An 18,701-nucleotide genomic window follows, 5' to 3' on the forward strand; every position below is an offset into this window, starting at 1 on the left:
TCTAACTAATGTAAGAAGGACCAATTTGATGCAATTTTGTAAATTGAGGGACCTAAATGATATAACAAGGACCAAATTGATGTAAATTAACAAACTCAAGGACCAAATTGATGTAAAAAATAAGTCAGAGACCAATTGACATAATTTTCGAACATCGGGATCAAATTGCCTATTTACTCAAATGAAAATTCTGATCAGGCCCTGACCCAATTAGGCAAATCTTATCGTCGGAAGTGGATATAATAAGAGTTTTACTGGCCAATTGGGACAGTCGATATTGACTCAGTCTATGTAGACCGCGTCTTGACGAGACAAATCCGATAAAAATTCTAATCGGGGTAAAAAAGTCGTAATATTCATGTTTGGGCCTTCTCGAATGCCCCGATAACTTCTTAATCACTTCCAAGTCCTTTTTTTTTTATCAAGTCTATTGATCTTGCAACCAAACAAAAGAAAAGTTCTGCCGATCTATCTACCTACATTGAAAGTTCATAACATTTTTGTGCTAATCAAAATCATTCAACCCCAAAAGTAACCTCAAAAGTATCCTGAAAGCTAAAGTCATTGCTGCAATTATATTTATCAACGATTAACCAACAAAAACTAAGTTCATCGTGACATATCATCGCCTAATTTGATACAACTGCAATACGACCTATATAGCACCAGAAAATTGAATAACACTGGAGATCAACTAAGACATGGAAACAACATCTGGCACCTATGCCGATCGACGTAAAAAAAACCATGTAAGAACTGCATATAAGACCTGTTACAGAGAGATTAAGTGCCGTACTAACTTTTCTAGTAACGCGATATTAATCTAGCTAGCAAGGTCCTCGATAAAGTGACAGTATGTAGATGCATGGCTCCGGCAGGCTGGCCGAATCGATCAGTCATCGTCTCTTTGGTTATCAGACCCTGAATTGGTTGTGCCCCCAAAGAGAGTATCCATAACCAGTGACCTCCATCTTGCTTGGATATTGTCGTGGAACATTTTCCGGCACGGGCGCCGGAGGGTACATCTCGTAACTATATATGTCCTGTCTATTACTTTGGGCATAGAAAACATTGTCATATGGAGCCGTTTGCTGGGACAGCATCAGCGGGAGCAGAGACACAGGCTGAGTATCAGCGATATCGATTCGAGGATATGATATATCCTTCGGTTTCGTCTGAATAACTTCTGGCGAGGAGAACCTAAGTTCATGAACCCTTGGCGTAGGTTCGACAGTGCGGAACTTCTGGTTGTCAGTCGCGCTGGTTTCAGTGGACGACTTTCCATTCACTTTGTACGAGAAGTTCAATACCCCATTGGCCCGCCCATCGCCCGTCTTAACCTGGTAGCTCAGGAACCTCCTGGCTCCGTGGAACTCCTCGACAAGGTCCCTTAACGGGACCCGGGTCTCACCGACCGTCCTATTTCCGAAGACGGTGCCCTCGCACCGGACCTCAAACCTAACAAATACATCTTCCGAGAGCTTCTCATCGGCTGGGGAGGACTTAAATGGCTCGAGGTTGAAGCTCATCGTGTGGTTCCAGTCCGGGTTCCGGTCCCCGACTCGGTCGACCAACGTCTTCTGGCGTTGAGGCTGGCAGCTGGTGTGTCTACCATTCGAGTTGGCGGGGTCGGAGAAGATGGAGACGGCGGCGTAGAGGGAGAGCTTCTGGAAGAAGTTGAAGGCTTTGAGGTCTCGGCAGGAGAGGACGGTGAGCTCTAAGTCTAAGGTGGAAGCCGCCATGAAAATGTGTTGTGGGCTGCTGAGACTCTTGATCAGGAAGGGAAGAGTGTATTCAATTGTATATATTATATTCTTTAGAAGGTTCCCAATTGAGATTTTTAACGGGAGACTCAATCAAAATAAATAAATAAATATATATATCTTTATCATTTTTTCTGTTATAAAAAAAAGTCACGAAACCTAGTACAAAAATTAAGATAGCAAAATAAAAGTGAAAGAGAAATGACACTAATGAGAAATGAATTCAAAATCTCTTAATTTTAATCCGCGATCTAACCTTCTTTATAATTAAAAAAAATAGATTTAGAAAAAGGATGTAGTGAAGGCATCACGACATCGACATGTAGTGCACTTCACTGTGTTGTGTTGTCAGTGGATATATTTTTTTTCGTGTCACCTTGTATTTAGAAATCCAATAAATTCCGACTAATTCAAGTTTAAAATAAAATTCTCTTGCTAGTGAGTTTTTTCGTCCATTATACTTCAATTCAGCTGGTAAATTTCAGTTGCAGTGCACATATGGGTTTCAGAACCTACTATAGAAGCATCTTGCGTACTCAAGGCCGAACAGACACCTTAATGGGGATTAGTTTTAGCTAATACGTCGAGGAAGCATCGCTGAAAAGAAAAAAAGCATTGGGAGGGGGGATAACGAGCGACAGAAAATCTCATCAATGACTATCTTATTTATAACCTCTGATGATTTTATAAGAAAAAGTGTGCTATTATACCGCACTCATTTTCTCAGTCGAATTTAATTAGGAGAAAGTGAATTGAACAAACATTATTGGTGGGGTAGGAGGGAGGGAATATCTATCACGCGTGCCTGAAATCTAAGGTACTTCACCTGCCCGGCCCCCCTTCATTTTTTCATGCCATGGGGGCACGTCCTACCGAATCAAATTTGAGGTCGCGGTCTAATTAGACATTGCGTACGTCAATTCCACAGGGGATGTCGAATGACTTTACCCATCGATTTCCGTCAATTTCATGCATGGTTGATGACCACATCTTCGGCCTTGTGGTATGGTGCAGATGGAGACAGTGAGAGAGATGCAGACCATGACGTCCGATGGAGGGCATGGGTATTAGAAGCGTCAAATGAGAAAAATTTAACGGGACGACCCTCTCCATAATGTACCATAAAAGCAGCGAATTGAATTTCGGGTTTCCAAGGACAGTTGATGTTCCATTTTCACAAGGCTAATGCGCACCGGGAGGGTTGGTAATGGAAAACGGGTGGAAAAATTAGGCTTGATTTTGATGAAGTTGACAACGAACGAATTTTAATTCATAAGTCAATTAGTCAAGTCAACGTGTGTGAATGGGGTTTTGCTAGTTAGGGGGTGGTTGTCCTGTCTAAGTCATTTGGTCTATTTTAAGGTTTTCATATTTCAAATAGAAATAGGGTTACGGTGCGTTTAATTTTAGAGTTGAGTTGAGTTTTGATTTTAATTGAATTGTAATGTTTGTATTGTTGAATTATGAGAAAAAATATGAAAAAGTAATGAATAGTTAAGAGAATTTAGTATTAAAAATTGAATTGAGTATAATAAAGTTGTATACAGATTTATGTATGGGCTCACCTTTTTTATTTTGAAGACTTGATTTTTATTGTGTAATGAGTAGAGTTAAAGTTAGAGTTAAAATTTTAAAATTTAATTGCGAAACCAAACGGAGCAGACTCTTCCACTATTTGACGCCATATAGTTCATAAGTGATACCGTCGTCACGTGAAGTTGGGGCCACCTTTGCTATTTCATTTTCGACTCCTTGTCATTCAACTTTGTTCGACGGGCACGTTATTGTTGTATTGGCTCACAGACTAAATATTCAATGAGTACTGCTCATTTATTCTGACTGATTTAATGACCAATCAAAATACATGTAAGTGAAAATTTGTGGAATCACTGCGAACCATTTTTACCACTAACATGTATTTTTATAGATGTCACACAACTATTTAATTAAATAATACTTACCGAATATTTATTCTGATTCACAACTATTTATTGTTTTTGCCGAATGTGTCAAGTATATCACAGCCATCTCACGATCCATTTGCTGAAAAAGCTACTTATCTCTAAGGATAATGTATCATAATGTCTATGAATGCCCACATACATGGAAAAAATTCGAGTTTCGCAATTTTGAACCGTTTTCATGCCTTTTGCCTCGTTTAATTTTCATTTACATGAATCAGGGCTAATATGCTGGGCTAGCTAAAAGAATAATATGAAACGATTTCCATCTCTGAGAAAGCAATCAATTATGCTAAAGTTACTTTTTATAAGCGTCCAAACCAGGGGACTGACTGGCAGTCTGGTGTCTTCCCCAATTTTGCTGGATAGATTGACAGCCTTCCCTGCCATAGGTTCTAATCCTATTTGTCGGCCTGGTTCCAGCAATGGTTTTGACTATCATTACACTTCAAGACTCCCCTGTTTTGTTCTGTTTAATGTTGTCGTCATCATCAGATAGTTGAAATCTACGTGGATATATAACTTGAGATCCTTTCATGATTTTTTGAGGTCAATGTGGAATGACATGGGGTTTTGATTGGAATACTAACGGTGTATTTAATTTCAGAGTTAAAATAATTTTAATTTTAATTATGAAATGAACAAATGAGATAGAGATTATAAATTTGATTTGAGAAACATATATTTTTATTGTATAATGTGTTGAATTAAAATTAAAATTAAAATTTTTATAATTTTAATTTTGAAACCAAATAGAGTGAGGAGATTGCTACATTTGTTTTTGTGCTTATTTGTTGGTGTTTTCGCAACCTTTATTTCCATGTAGCCTGCCAAGAAGACCCCTCTATCTTTTCTGATCATGTAATCTTTTCTTGAATGATTTTGCTTGTATTTGTTTTATGTTATGAATGAATGCTCTTGATTTTAAGAAAAAGAATACTACTTTTATAAGCGTCATCCGTCATGCCTTCAGTTTTTTTTTTTATTAATTTCATAATTGAACATATAAGCTCAACTATTAGTCTTCAGGGAGATATTCCGACTCAAGTTCCAGAAAGTCTGACATAGTTCTTTTTGTTTTTTTTTGTTTTTTCGTACATCTTAGTATTCGAAAATTCATTGGACCCCGATTAATCTAGTTCGGTCCATTGAGAGGGTAAAACTCTCACGATATAGATTTTATTTATTCACAAGATTTGAACACGAGACCTTACTTAAAGAGAATAGGTACCGAACCGCTTGAACCAATTCATATTAGTTGAACTGTAACATAATCATTTGAACTATAAGTTGAGAGAATTATGAGTCTAATAATGGTCACTAAAAGGAAAAAGAAAAAGAAAAAGAGGGATGCCTGAATTCTACTGACGAGAATCAAATACAAAACTCGTGGTTCAAGAAAATTAACAAAGAAATGATGCGAAGTCCCTATGAGACCTCTGATGGCAAGTGAGGTGGTTTTCTCCACCTACACTACCTACATTTTTTTTCTAATTTCCAATTTTTCTAATTTTTTTTTATTTGTGACGTTAAAAATGCCCCAATTTCGTTTTTGGAAAACACAATGTTACGTTGCACCAATTGGTTGAAACTAAGGAACTTGAGCTTTGGCTTGGCCATGACCAATTTATGAATTTCATAGTCCAATGCCGCGTGTAAAATTCGTATGCTTAAATTAGCTCGACTTTTTAATTAATTATTTATTTTGAATTTTAATATTTTGTAGTAATTTCTTGATTTGGTAGCGAGTGAGGTGATTATTCTCACCCGCTGGCCCACTTTTTTTTTTTTTGAAATTATAACATTTTTTAGTTAAGTATATAAAAAATGTATTTCAATCAATTGCAAATTTAAATAGGCTTTTCTTATTTGTGAAATGAGAAATGTCCTAAATTTATACCGATGAAACTCAAGGTTATCTACTCATTAGCTGAGACTAATCATCGCTTAGACTTTGATGTGGCCATGACCACTTAATGAATTTCAAAAGTCCTACATTACAAACAAGTTCGTCTACTTAAAATAAGTTGGACGACTTATTAATTTATTTATTTTAAATATTTTTGTGGTAATTTATTTAATTACTGTCAGCACTCCATTTTGGTCTACCAACGCTCAAAAGCTCTCAAGTAGGTCTCAACCAAGATCCCCACTATCTATCAGGCAAGTTCCCGTGCACTATTCACAGTCGGATCAATCGAGTCAACTAGAAGGCCCCAAGAGTGACTGTGCGCACCTGAATTTCGTCTCGTCAAGACCCGCACGCGTGGGCACTGATAGCAAGGCTTAGGAGTATTCACCTTTCCGTGGGACACGTGACGGATGCACGTGGGAATGAGTCGCTACTACCAGGTTTACAACCCGGAGGTTAAGGGCGATGAGTTGGGTCTAAGGATAAGGAATACACTTAGTTTACTAAGATATATGGTCTTGTAGAACCAGAAGTTTCGAGTTTGGGGGTGGTTCCGTTATCGCGCACATATATATGAGCCTATTTAACTCTTAAAGTATACATCTACAACTAGATGAGAATTATCGAAGTTATGCTTCTCTCTAGATGCAAGTGAGTTGATTAAATTTATACTTTGATTTTTCTTTCATTTTTATCGAATTTTTCCATGCATTCATAATGTGAGTTTCATGTCTCGAAAGATATTGTTATTCCTATACACAAGTTCTCGGAAAGTAAGTTCTTATATCACTAAACGCGAAGATTGTTTGTTTATTTTATTATATTTTTGTTTCACTTTTGATTCTCCAAGCTATTTTTCTTTTTAATTTTGAATTATATTTTTTTTTCAAATTGTTGGAACTATCACGTGCAACACACTGCCTTCACAACTAGTTATTATTAAGATCATGACTTTCTAATTAGAAATATTGATGCATTTTTGGACTCGCAACTGATATGGACCGAGCAAATTAACTAATGGACTGGGCCTTCGACATGGACATGAATCTGATAAACCAAGCCCACAAACTTCCCCTCTCTCTCTCTCTCTCTCTAAAAGCTCTCTCTTTCTCTATACCAGGACCATGCCGGAGCTCGCTCCTCCGCCATGTCTCAGCCCTCCTCTCCTCTACTCCGACGACATTATGGTGGCTGCACCATCAGCAGCAAAGCGCGGGTAAGAATTGCTAGTACCGCATTGTACCCAAAGATGTATCTATAGAACATAAGATATATATGATATTACCATTGTATGGGCCTCATGTAGCCAAGATATTGGAGCCCGGCCCAGGAGCGGTTCAATTTCGTGGGTTATTGCTTGGGCTTTCGTCAAATGTTATTTTCACGTGGAAGAAGAAAGATATAATTGTCCAATAAAAAAAGGAAAAAAGAAAAGGAAAGGAAATGAAAGAGCAGCCAAAAGTAAAAGGGCAAAAATGTAACAAACGAGATAGAATTATGACAAGAAGAGGAAAAAAAGAAAAAGAATAAAAGGTCGCGGTGGGTCCATCGTATAAAGAAGGGGGGAAGAAAGTCCAAAAGAGGGTCAAAAGTGAATTCCATTGACAGCGACGCATTTGACGAAAGAAGCTGTCTGTTTAGAGAAAAATATAAAACGAGTATTATTCATTTATTTTGAATTAGTAAAATTTAATTAAAATATTTATAAGTGAAAATTTATAAATTTATTGTGAGATTAATTTTTCATTTTTAGATATTTTTTTAGTGTTAGGCATCTAGATAAAATACTCACTCAAAATTTTTACAACCCGTTTGGTGTTAGGGTCTATTTTTAAAATTTTAACTCTAATTTTAATTCTACTTACTATACAATAAAAGTCAATAATACAATTACTACTTTTTTTAATTTTTTTTAATTTTTTTTAACCATTCAATTCAATTTTTAATACTAAATTTTCTCAATTATTCATTACTTTTTCACACCTTTTCTCATAATTCAACAATACAATCATTACAACCCAATTAAAATTAAAATTCAACTCTACTTAATTTTAAAATCAAACACATACTCGTTGACCTTTTGATTCTGATCTGACATGTTCCCTGCCAAATTAGAGGCAGCCTGATTTATTCTGAAAGAATATATAATTATTATTTTTTTATAAGTAAAAGGGATTGGGCGTAATTATATGAGCCGAAACTCTGCCTTAGAATGTTTAATTTGAACCATAGCTATACTAGGATTTGAGAGTCTAGGCTCGCTACTGCGACCTCAATGCAGTATCAGAGGAAACATCACTCATCCACAAGTTTATAGTCGTAGTAGTACTATCGCGAGCGGGTTCAACAGCGAATTAGAAATAATTTTGTAAAATCCTTTGTTATGAACTAACTAATCAGATTTTCATCATACATTATTATTTTTCTTAAATGTTAATAGTTATAAACAAATTAAGCTGGTTTTACACAAAATTAGCAATATATTTTTTTCTAAGAAATACTTGAATATGGGAAGCATTGCTTCTTTGTTGTTGATATGGTTTTCGTTGTTATTACTCATAGTTATCGTTGATATGCTTCTTTATGTATATATAGATATGGAATAGATTATAGATTATGGTTTTATATGGTTTTATGCTTTTTGGTTGGTTGTTATCGAGAAATTGGGTAATCTAATCGTTGGGGGGTAATCTTCTTCTTCTTCTTCTTCTTCGTCTCGCTCGTTCGTTCGTTCGTTCGTCCTTCTTCTTCTTCCCTCTCCTCCTTCCTCCCTCCGGTCATTTCATTGCATTTTTTACGTGTCACGCGCCTGCAGATCGGAGAGGTCGAAGGGCGGAGGGCCGTACGTAGCTCAGGATTTGGTCTCCGAGGCGTAGGATTATCGGCGGCGAGAGGAGGGCTGAGCGGAGGAGATCGGATGCGGTGAAGGCGCGGGGGAAAATGTACGCGCCTCCGCTGCCTCCCCAGCTCTCCGATTCCAACCGGCGTATCATCGAGGCAGACGCCCCCTCTTTGCGTGCCTACCAAGTCTGGAAAGGAAACAATGTATGCTATCGCCGTGATCCTTCTCTCCCCATTTCAACAATCTTGCTTCTCTTCTGTTCATCTCTGTCTCACCATGGCATTGGCGACGATGTTGCTCGTTCTGTCGTGTCATTCATTCTGCCACTCCCTCTGCATTTCGATTTTCCGCATGTCTTTCCTGATTGTTGGCTCAGCTTCAGCTCCCATGCTGTTTCAATGTCCGGTTTTCTTGTTTCTGACATCATGGAGAGTTGGCGTTGTTAACAAAGCCTCTGAGATTTTGAGTTTACCATGAGTTGCTTGCTTTTGTTCTGTAGTTTTAATGCTCCTTAACCATGCTGGTTTTAGTACTGCCAAAGCCGACTTTTACTTAGGTTCAATCATGACGAGATTTTAATGCTGATACTTTCGATGCATTATCATGACCTTACTATCGTTAACGACCAAAGACAGTTGAAATTTTTCCACGTCGATTGCAGAGGTTCTGCTTTGGAGGTCGAGTTATCTTTGGTCCGGATGCAAGGTCACTATTCCTGACCATCTCCCTCATTCTGGTTCCGGTGATTCTGTTCTGTGCCTTTGTTTCTCAAAGGCTCATCCGGGAGTTCCACCATCATTGGGGCAGTGTAATTGTAGCTATCTGTGTCATCTTCGCAGCATATGTAAGTTCCTACGACAGAACTGGGGGATTTGCGAAAATTTCGACCTCCCTAACTAGATTTTTCCAACTTTTCGTGTACCCTGAAGTAAATAAGCCTTAACATCGATGTAAGAGGAGTCGCAGGACGACACGCCGCTATCCATCGTTTAATTGTAAAAAAATATTTTTTTCTCGGAGTCTAACTGGACTATAGATAATCCTTTTGATTAAATGACACGCAGTGACATTATTAAGTACCGGAGTTCCTATGAAAAGCTTGACAAGATAACGAAGTAGCTGTTTAGTTTATGGAACATGCAGTTTTTGTTGCATTTTCTAATATTCTCAGGGGTTTGACTAAGAGATCCTTAGCGTAAAAAGGAAAAAGATGCGCCTTTTGGCTTATCTGAAGAGTTCATTTGGCCGGATTAAATTTTCCTATATCCTGGGATTTATGAATATCACTCTTAGAGATTTTTACACCAGGTAAAGTTGTTGCGTATGGATGCTAGTGTGAACCGACTTAAAATTTTTTAGTATCTGGAAAAAAGATATGATGCCATAGATCAACCTTCAATTCCTGTATCCTGCTCTTTGTTTTTGTTTGGAGTATAGATGATATCTCTCCATTCATTTTCATCATCATGCTGTCGACTTGTCAATGGCAGATTATCTTTCTCATCCTCCTTACATCTGGAAGAGATCCTGGAATTATTCCTCGTAATCGACACCCTCCGGACCCGGAAGATGAAACTGAAGGTTCCACCCTTTCTGCAGATTGGCCAAGTAGTCTTGGTGGAGCTCCAAGCTTACCACCCACAAAAGATGTTAGGATCAATGGCGTGACTGTTAAAGTCAAATATTGCCAAACATGCATGCTGTATCGTCCTCCTCGATGTTCTCACTGTTCTATATGCAATAACTGTGTCGAGCGCTTCGATCACCATTGCCCCTGGGTGGGTCAATGCATCGGAAAGGTCAGGTTCATCTTAGAAAATCTTTTCTGCACTGGTTTTATGTGTTCTTACTGCTATCCTAACAACGATTCGTTGTTCTTTCAGAGGAATTACAGATTCTTCTTTATGTTCATCTCTTCCACCACATTGCTCTGCCTGTATGTATTTGCCTTCTGCGTCGTTAACCTCACTAAGATAATGGGTGCCTACGACTGTGGTTTTTGGACGGCTCTCATAAAGTCTCCTGTCTCCGGGTTTCTTATATTATATACATTCATTGCTGCATGGTTTGTTGGAGGCCTTACTGGGTTTCATCTCTACCTGATCATTACAAATCAGGTACCATAATCTATATCTCTCCTTTTCAAGCCTCCGTTGCTCCCTTCGTTTCTCACTGCTCTTTCTCATAATACGAGCTTCTCATTTTCACTGCAGACAACCTACGAGAACTTTCGGTATCGATATGATCGAAAGATGAATCCTTTTAATCGTGGATGTCTGGGCAATATGATGGAGTTATTCTGCTCTAAAATTCCTCCTTCTAAAAATAACTTCAGGGCGAAAGTAAAGGTGGATCCATCTGAAGGCTACAATGGCTTGGTGTCTTATGGGCATGCAATGAGCCCTGAGTTACCAAAAACGAGCTTAGACTTGGAGATGGGCAAAAGGCAAGCTGTCGCTGCTGAGGACTTGGAAGATATACAGAGCCAAATCGAAAGTGTTGGTAGACTCGAGAGGTGTGGAACTCAGCCTCCTCACATGAACTGGGACCCAAAGGAACAGTGGGAGATCACACCCGATATGAGGATGCTAGCTGCAGAGTTTGGAATGCAATTTGGAACAAGCCCATCCGGGATTCAGAAAATCAATGGGGTCCGCTAAAATCCGGTACGTCTCTTGAAGCTCTGATCTTTGGCAGGAGGATCTTGTTCTGATCTGGAAGCCCTGGTGAACTTCAACCTGTTTGTTTGGAAATTATATCCCAACAGTATAGAACTCGGAAAGAAAACCCCCGTCAATCGTAAGGATATGATCTGACTCTTCTTTTTGCTTTAAGCTTAGCTTAGAAATCGAAGGGCGAAATGCACATAAAACTGCTTCAACAGAAACTTGCTAGCTTTCTAGTTTTATAGGGTTCTTGTTGGATATTGATGGTTGTCAATCTTGTTGAAAAATATGTTAGCATCTTACAATCTGTCGAAATCTGGAGCTCCCATAGTAAGAACGTAGATCAAATCTTCTTTTTTTTCCTAATCGGTGATGTATTTACATGAATGCAACAATCCTTCGAGTAATGACGGATTGGAGCTCTTTGTCTTTCTACCTAATTTTTCCTTCCATTAATGGATTTTGGTTCTTTGGAGATTCTAAGGAAAGGCTCGTACGCTTTATAACAGACATCTATAAATTGGATGATGACTAGTCACATGGTTCACCTTTTTGAGCTTAAATGAGGAACTCGATGATAAATACGGGAAGGGAAGGTCGCCTTCTTTACGTCTGAACCGATCTCAATCTGAAACTATCTATCTTTCCATTAGAAATCACTCTTCTTATGGATTTTCCCATTTTTCAACCATTAGAGTATCTGCTTTGTGCATGTCAAATCAAGTTTTTTAGATGATGATGATGATGAGATTGCTCAATGCCGCTTGAAGCGTGACTGAGTGTCAATCGATTTGGAATCATCCTACAGAAAACCTACAAGTTAAAGTCTCTAAACTGAATCCCGGGTTCGATGTGTTAAATATGCTGTTTATGTTCATGGACTAAAACTACCACTATGGTAATATTCTCAAACCTTAAGAGTTCAGGAGTTTCAAATGAGAAATTAAAGAGTCAGTAAAGTCTGATTCCGGACTCCACGACTGTGCGTTATGGCCCGATGTCTGATAACAAGCGAGCCGTGGCCCGCATAGCTATACGACATCTGCAGCAAGGGAAGTCCTGATATGATTTCATGCCAAGGGATTGCTAAGCAACAATAAGAGACACTAATGCAAGTCTAACCCTTTAAAGATAGAAGCTTGTAGCCAATCAAAATCCATTCTTTGAAAGGAGTAAGCCTCGGCTCTCCATCTCGGGCCCCGGGCGCTTCGGCCTCCCCGAGCTGATTTGCATTGTGTCATAGTGCCATGCTACAGGGTCGCAGAAGAGAAGGGACCGGAAGCCTTTGAGGGAGATCAGTGGCTACTCCTTTCGTCCCCTTGAAAGCTCTCCATGCAATTCATTTTCTTCCTTTGGCCTGGCAAAGTGAACACAAGCACTCATGGAGTTTATATAGCTGAAAAGAGGAGCCGCGTACGAATATCCAATCACGCTTGTCTCCTTATCTATCCATTCCCACGCGTCTATTGTCTCCGAGAATCCCCGAACAGCATCGCCAGATCAGGAATTCTCGACATATCACATGACTACGTACTCCACTGATAACGGAGGGCAGTGAAATGCTGTGATCCGTTATTAGCGTGTGAGTTACGTAGAGCGCTGCAGTGTCTCTCGATGACTTTCCCCGACGTATGGACCACGTGGGGTTGAAGCTGTAGAAATGGATTTGGCGCGATCAGAAAGGAATTTCGAGCTGAATGTCAACTCTATACTTGTCAATTGTTCACCTCCCGCCTATGGGGAATATGGAACAATCATATGGACTCTTCGCTTATTGCAAAGGCCAGGATAATGCGTTACTTTTCATGGATTTTTATTCTCTAATCCTAACATGGATCCTGCAGGAAGCCATGATACCGGGAAAATCTTTAAATGATCTTTCTTACCATGATATGATGGCGAAGAATAGGAGGGCTTCACAGCCGTCATACTTCATCGGCCCACCACATTTCAGATAGAATTACTTGAGAATTGCTTCGTCAGATAGGAAGATTTTCCGAAATCCGTTATTATTGGCATATTGTTTTAATTGTTTGACAGACTTAGGTAAGAGCATGTATAGCGGGAAGATCCATTGTGAATTCATGTAAGAACAAGTCGGCCCGCGCAGATTTGAAGGGTCATCTACCGGAGTGTGATTAGGGGATCAAATGATGCATATTAGGGATGATTTTCTATCGAAGTTGCAGCGCACTTGGAGTTGGCCCTATGGATGACTTTGGATGAGTTTACCAGGCGGCTTAGAGAACCTTATTCCTTCACCATTAGCGAAAACCGATCTACTTTCGACCCCGTGCTGTGATCGCGATCTTTCCTGATCATGACATGGAATATATTCCTAAGCAATTAATCGTTGGGCACATTAGCAAGATCAGTTTCAACCTCAGCCCACAGGACTCGTAAACCATTGAATTTAAAGAGTATTTACTCCATAATAGGCCGCCTAATTTTTCCGTAATAAGGTGGAATCGACCAGAAAGCTGGTAAGGAACTTTCAAGGTGATTTCGGCAGTCTTATGCTTCCGATTCGTTCCTAGAGTATCAGGCATCCACAGAGTGGGCTCCTGTAAGAGAGAGAGGTTTTTTTTCCAGGTTCTTGCCTGGCATATGAGAATATCATGAGCCGAGAGATGTGTGAGCAGTACGCTAAACTACGCAGGGTGCCGGCCAAATAAGTTCGGTTCAACCCACTCAGGACAATCCTACTGTCACTGGCCACATGAGTTAATTTGGGAATCAACAAATGGTTCAAGAAACACCGTAAAATGAAAGTATCAGAAGAAAAGAGAACAGAGATTTCGGAAAAATGTTCGGTTTTTTAAATCCTAAAACTAGGATACTGACTGACTGGTTGCCTATCAGTCTCACCAGCCTGAGTGGAAGCTCTCCAGGTTTTGCTGATCATCATGAAAGCTTCTCTTTGTCCCGACACCGCCTACACCGCCTCTTGCATTCATCCCATCAGGATCAACCCCCAGAAAGTCGACCGTCATCTTCTCCCCTTCTCCCATGAAAATCTCCCCACCTCCACCCTGTAGAAGTCCGTTGCCTGCCAGGGATTCTGCATTTGAGGGCAAAAGGCCGACTCCAATCTGTTGGTGATGGATGGGAATCGAGCTCTCAGTATCCATCGTCTTATGGAAACCGTTGCTGTTGTTATCACTGTTATTATCCGCCATTACTGCCTCTGTGTTATTGGTAGAGTAACCGGAGAACCCCTTGAGGAGTATCGGGGCAATTGCGTTATCGCTGATCTTCGCGCCCATCTCTGCTGCCTTCTGGAGCAGAGCTGTCGCTGAAGTGTACACAGAAGTGATGCTGAGCGAAGCGTTGCCAAAGGCCTTCTGAGCTCTGTGACTGAAAGGATCTAACGAACTGGGCATCATCATGAGACCCGTGGGGTTTAAAGATAACGGTGGCGTCATTAGAGGATTGTTATTGTTGCCGAAGAGGTTCGTGAACGTGTTCGGGGCAGCATCGGCAGTGGTGGTGGAGGAATCGGCGGTGGTCAATGACGAGGTGAAGAGCTCCTGCGTTTGGCTTTGTGGGATTCCTCCAGCACCAGCGGAGGCAGCAAGGTGACTCCGTTGGCTCATCATCATCATCTTGTTGTTCTCTTCAGTCAGCGCATCACAGAAGGCTCTGTGCGTTACGAAGCTGTCCTTTCTGTTCGTCGACATGAACACAGAAAGGCGATAGTACATAAACAAAAGCACGAAATGAAAGTAAGAAAATAAATTCGTTTTCCAATATTTACATACAGCATTGAATTCCACTCATTCGCATGTGACTGAAAGTTGGTAGATCTTATCTTTACCTCGAGAAAATAGTGCCACAGTCGCAACGGTATTCCCTAGTCCCGCAAATCTTAGTGTGGGCCTTCCAGTCCGACTGCACCGCATACCTTTTTGAGCATTTGTCACACTTCCACTTCTTTTCCCCGTGCTTCCTGCAGAAGTGTTTCTTGATGCCCGTAAGATCACCCAGGGCCCGGGATGGGTCGTGGTGGACGCAGCTGGGCTCAGGGCAGATGTAGACTCGCTTCTTCGGCTGCATGCTCGGCCTTTGCTTCAGCTTCCAGGGCAGGTTGTGGCCTCTCCTGTGGAGCTGAAGGTTCTGGTCTCTTTGGAACCCCTTGAGGCACACCTCGCAAATGTACCGGTTCGTCGCCATTAGGGTCCTAGGAGACAGTGCCACGACTTCCGCATCTGGGTCTGAGAATTACCCGTTCAGGATAATTAGCAAGGTATACGTTTGGCATTTTGAATATAAATTTGCAGCCAGAACATGGAAAGAGAGTTTGAACATGCACAAAGAGGTCCGAGTTCTGATCATTCAAATAGTTATAATTATCCCAATAACTATATCGACGTACAATCCAGCCTGCAATGGCAAGTACAAATCCACGTTCAGCCAGTTAATTATCCCGATAACTATTTGACAATAGCAATGGCAAGTAAATTACGCTTCTTTCCTTGATAATCAAGTAACTTATTCGGTATTAGTCCTGAATCTAAGGTTACCGTGAAAAATAGTACTCTTACATGAAACATAAAAATTTTACATGAGTTACACAACTGACTGGGAAGTAACCACAACCCAAATGCAGAGAACCAACATGGTAACGCACGGACTATGTTACTACCATTTTGATTACTTGTATGTGAAGTTGATTAAATTACGAAACACGGACAGAGCGGATTGAACTCCTTGCCTGGGTTTCCAGGGAGGTTCCTCTTCTTCCTCGAAGGTGGAGGGGCAGGAGTTGAGGCATGATCAGTAGCAGCTTCAGTCACGCTTGTGTTAGTGGGGCTGCCATTGGATGACTGTGAAGCAACCACTGTGCTCTGAAACTGTTCATCATCTTCAAAGTCCTGAACATAGTTTGACATTTTCAAATATGATATTCTCTCCTGATCAGACCTACTTCTCTCCTGTAGGGATGTCTGGGGGCTTTAATCTATGCATGGAACAGACAAATATTTAATTCTCAGCGTGCAGACAAAAGGAAGAAGGAATTCCAATACTCCAAGCCCAATAAAAAACCAAAAATCACCATGTGTGACGCAATTATCAAATTACACTGTCAGTGAATGGGCTTTACTTGCAATGTAAGAATTAAAAATTCACTGAAATTAAGTAATAGTTAGAAGTCAACCTCAAAGTAAAAATTAATTTCAGCCAACAAGTTTAGAATACCGCTCGATCTCATTGAATAAAAAGTAGCTTGTCAAAACAAAGAGGGCAAATCACAAATTAATTATGTTGGTGAACATTAAAAATACCCATTTATGAAAACAACATATTGTATATGATATATATATATATATATATGATAAATTGTCTCATCAGAATTGGACCTCAAGGATTTGGGTCTGTTTGTCCTATTTGTTTGGTGAGAAGTAGGAGTCAGCTCATTAAGAGTTAGGAGTTTCATATTTAAAGCTTCATTCTTCCGTGGACACACACAGACACTCTTTTTGGTGAAAACTATGCTTGCTAGGGTTTTCTTCATCGTTAATACGGACGGAGTCAAAACTCGAGATTCGATCTAAGAAACTTTCTTAAGAAGCACATCATCGTAATTCCTTCTCCGCAGCTTCAGCGCGAGCACTAGAGAAGTCCCATGGTACTGCCGTTGGAGATTATGGAATCTTATATGTCTCAGTTCACGATCTTCCATCAGAAAGTTAGAGGGATGAGAGTGTCCCCCATATTACAAACCGATGGACGTCTGTTTTTACCAATTTGACTGGCTTATCTTGACGCGGCATTAGACTGCCGAGAATCAAATAGACATGTTCCTAGCTTGTAACTAGCTAAGGATGTTGAGAGCATTCAATCATCAATATCAATATATCTATCTAATTGGGGTGATCATTTTGAAAATGTATTGAGAATTAAGACATGGCCCCACATGATAGTAAATTCCATTTCTTGTGTTGTTGTTCACTACAGAACCCTTTGAACCAATTAATATACGACTTTGTGAGGGGGAATTTGCCGTTTGGGTGAGGAAACGTTAATGGGGAGTTGGGAGATGACATGAAATGTTGAGGTACTGACAAAGAAGAAGAGGACACAAAAGGGAATGCCATTGAAGAGATCCGTACGAAGAGACAAAGAAGTAGCCCCCCATCCTTCCATCATTTTTTTTTAAAAAAAAATAATTATGAATTATCATTTTTATTTCTTTTTTAGGATAAAATTAATTAATTAATTAAAGTTTGTTTTTGTTGCAACTGCTTCTTCCTTCGTGATCTCATCAAGACCTTTGGATACCCAACAAAGAGTGGATACATGTGTTTGTATGTGCACTCCTTGTCTTCTAGTTCCACTGGCATTTGAATGAGTTCATCTTCTTCATTTTACGTGTACGACAACGTCAATCATAATGATAATCATGGAAAGGAAAACATATGATATTCAAGTTCTAGAATTAATTGGTTCCGCATCAGGTAATTCTGGCAATGTAGTCTCGTAAATATATCAAATTGATGGACGCGTCGTCCTTTGATCTAGCATGCTCGAGATTCTCTATAATTATTCATGGTGTTATCTTTATACGGAAATTGTCTCCATAAGAATGAAATGTTCTAGCTTTGTGTCTAAATGAAATTTTTAGGCATACACTCACTTTGAAATATCATGTCAAGATATTTAAAAAGGATCTTGGTATTTTCTCTTGCACTTTTGCTTGCTTTATAATTTGATAAATAAATATATCAAAAGATAAAAAGTATATAAACTAAAGGGTTAATTTAAAATATATATTATACATACTTTACTCTCTTTCCTAAATATAGTCAAAAATGAAAACTGTTATGAATTAATACAAGTATTTTTAAAATTGTTTTGCATAAATATAGTCAAAAATGAAAACTGTTATGAATTAAAACAAGTGTTTTTAAAATTGTTTTGCATAGTCATTTTTAAGGCAACTTTCTTTAATTTTTCCATTAATTTTTTTAAAAAAATTTTAAAAAGAAAGATTAATTACAGAAGCACAAAATCGAGAAATTGAAAAGAAGAAAATAAATAAAGATGAACATATTTTAGAAGGAGTTAGGAGATGTGGTGGATGACCCTCGCCCACCACTTTTAAGTGATAAATACATAAATCACACTATATCTACTAAGATTAAGTGGCTAACTATCTAATAAAAAATTTAATCTTTTATATCTTGTGACACCTTAAAATCTCACAACTACCACATCGGAATTTGGTAATTTGCTATAAGAGGGGAAATGAGCATAAAATCTCGGCGATGTCAAGCCTGAATTCAACCATTATCACCTTGTTGGTTTATTGTATGTAAGATTGAAAATGTGTGTTTGATACATGCAAGTAAATTGTTTGTACATTTTTCTAGTAAATTATTTAAATCTAAATAATTTACTTTCTTGTTACATAATTTACTTGAGTTATAGGTGAATTGCTTGTACTTTTTTCTAGTAAATTATTTAAATCTAAATAATTTACTTGCTTGTTACACAATTTACTTGAGTTATAGGTAAATTGCTTGAAATTTCTTCAGTAAATACGTGTATGTACCA

The 18,701-nt window shown here is 39.1% G+C and overlaps 3 protein-coding genes across 4 annotated transcripts; 1 reads left to right on the forward strand and 2 right to left on the reverse strand.

Moving 5' to 3' along the window:
• Nucleotides 1-589: 589 nt before the first annotated feature.
• On the reverse strand, nucleotides 590-1,792 carry LOC116199217. Its single transcript, XM_031529501.1, has one exon. It carries the CDS (start codon nucleotides 1,740-1,742, stop codon nucleotides 915-917), a length of 828 nt encoding a protein of 275 aa, XP_031385361.1. The 5' UTR covers nucleotides 1,743-1,792; the 3' UTR covers nucleotides 590-914.
• Nucleotides 1,793-8,175: 6,383 nt separating this feature from the next.
• Nucleotides 8,176-11,551, forward strand: LOC116202060 (probable protein S-acyltransferase 7). 2 transcript variants are annotated; one of them, XM_031533572.1, is made up of 6 exons: nucleotides 8,176-8,322; nucleotides 8,452-8,681; nucleotides 9,140-9,322; nucleotides 9,969-10,277; nucleotides 10,362-10,595; nucleotides 10,692-11,551. In XM_031533572.1, the coding sequence occupies exons 2-6, from the start codon at nucleotides 8,577-8,579 to the stop codon at nucleotides 11,136-11,138; spliced, it is 1,278 nt and encodes a 425-aa protein (XP_031389432.1). In that variant the 5' UTR covers nucleotides 8,176-8,322; nucleotides 8,452-8,576; the 3' UTR covers nucleotides 11,139-11,551. The 2 variants fall into 2 exon arrangements, with proteins under 2 accessions (XP_031389432.1, XP_031389431.1); XM_031533571.1 differs by lacking the exon at nucleotides 8,176-8,322 and having other exon boundaries at nucleotides 8,329-8,681.
• A 2,269-nt stretch (nucleotides 11,552-13,820) lies between these two features.
• On the reverse strand, nucleotides 13,821-16,101 carry LOC116199070 (zinc finger protein GAI-ASSOCIATED FACTOR 1-like). Its single transcript, XM_031529364.1, has 3 exons — nucleotides 15,859-16,101; nucleotides 14,962-15,358; nucleotides 13,821-14,810 (listed from the first exon to the last, which is right to left on the reverse strand). The coding sequence occupies exons 1-3, from the start codon at nucleotides 16,034-16,036 to the stop codon at nucleotides 14,009-14,011; spliced, it is 1,377 nt and encodes a 458-aa protein (XP_031385224.1). The 5' UTR covers nucleotides 16,037-16,101; the 3' UTR covers nucleotides 13,821-14,008.
• Between the last annotated feature and the right edge of the window lie 2,600 nt (nucleotides 16,102-18,701).

This window comes from Punica granatum, chromosome 3 (genome assembly GCF_007655135.1).
Source record: "Punica granatum isolate Tunisia-2019 chromosome 3, ASM765513v2, whole genome shotgun sequence".
In the NCBI taxonomy this organism is placed as follows: Eukaryota; Viridiplantae; Streptophyta; class Magnoliopsida; order Myrtales; family Lythraceae; genus Punica; species Punica granatum.

Coding starts and splice junctions, on each gene's coding strand:
- LOC116199070 (XM_031529364.1), bottom strand. CDS start 16,036: ATGTCAAACTATGTTCAGGACTTTGAAGATGATGAACAGTTTCAGAGC. Junction 15,359..15,858: donor GAACCTCCCTGGAAACCCAG/GCAAGGAGTTCA, acceptor GGTAATTCTCAG/ACCCAGATGCGGAAGTCGTG. Junction 14,811..14,961: donor TGTGGCACTATTTTCTCGAG/GTAAAGATAAGA, acceptor GTCGACGAACAG/AAAGGACAGCTTCGTAACGC.
- LOC116199217 (XM_031529501.1), bottom strand. CDS start 1,742: ATGGCGGCTTCCACCTTAGACTTAGAGCTCACCGTCCTCTCCTGCCGA.
- LOC116202060 (XM_031533572.1), top strand. CDS start 8,577: ATGTACGCGCCTCCGCTGCCTCCCCAGCTCTCCGATTCCAACCGGCGT. Junction 9,323..9,968: donor GTGTCATCTTCGCAGCATAT/GTAAGTTCCTAC, acceptor TGTCAATGGCAG/ATTATCTTTCTCATCCTCCT. Junction 10,278..10,361: donor TGGGTCAATGCATCGGAAAG/GTCAGGTTCATC, acceptor TTGTTCTTTCAG/AGGAATTACAGATTCTTCTT.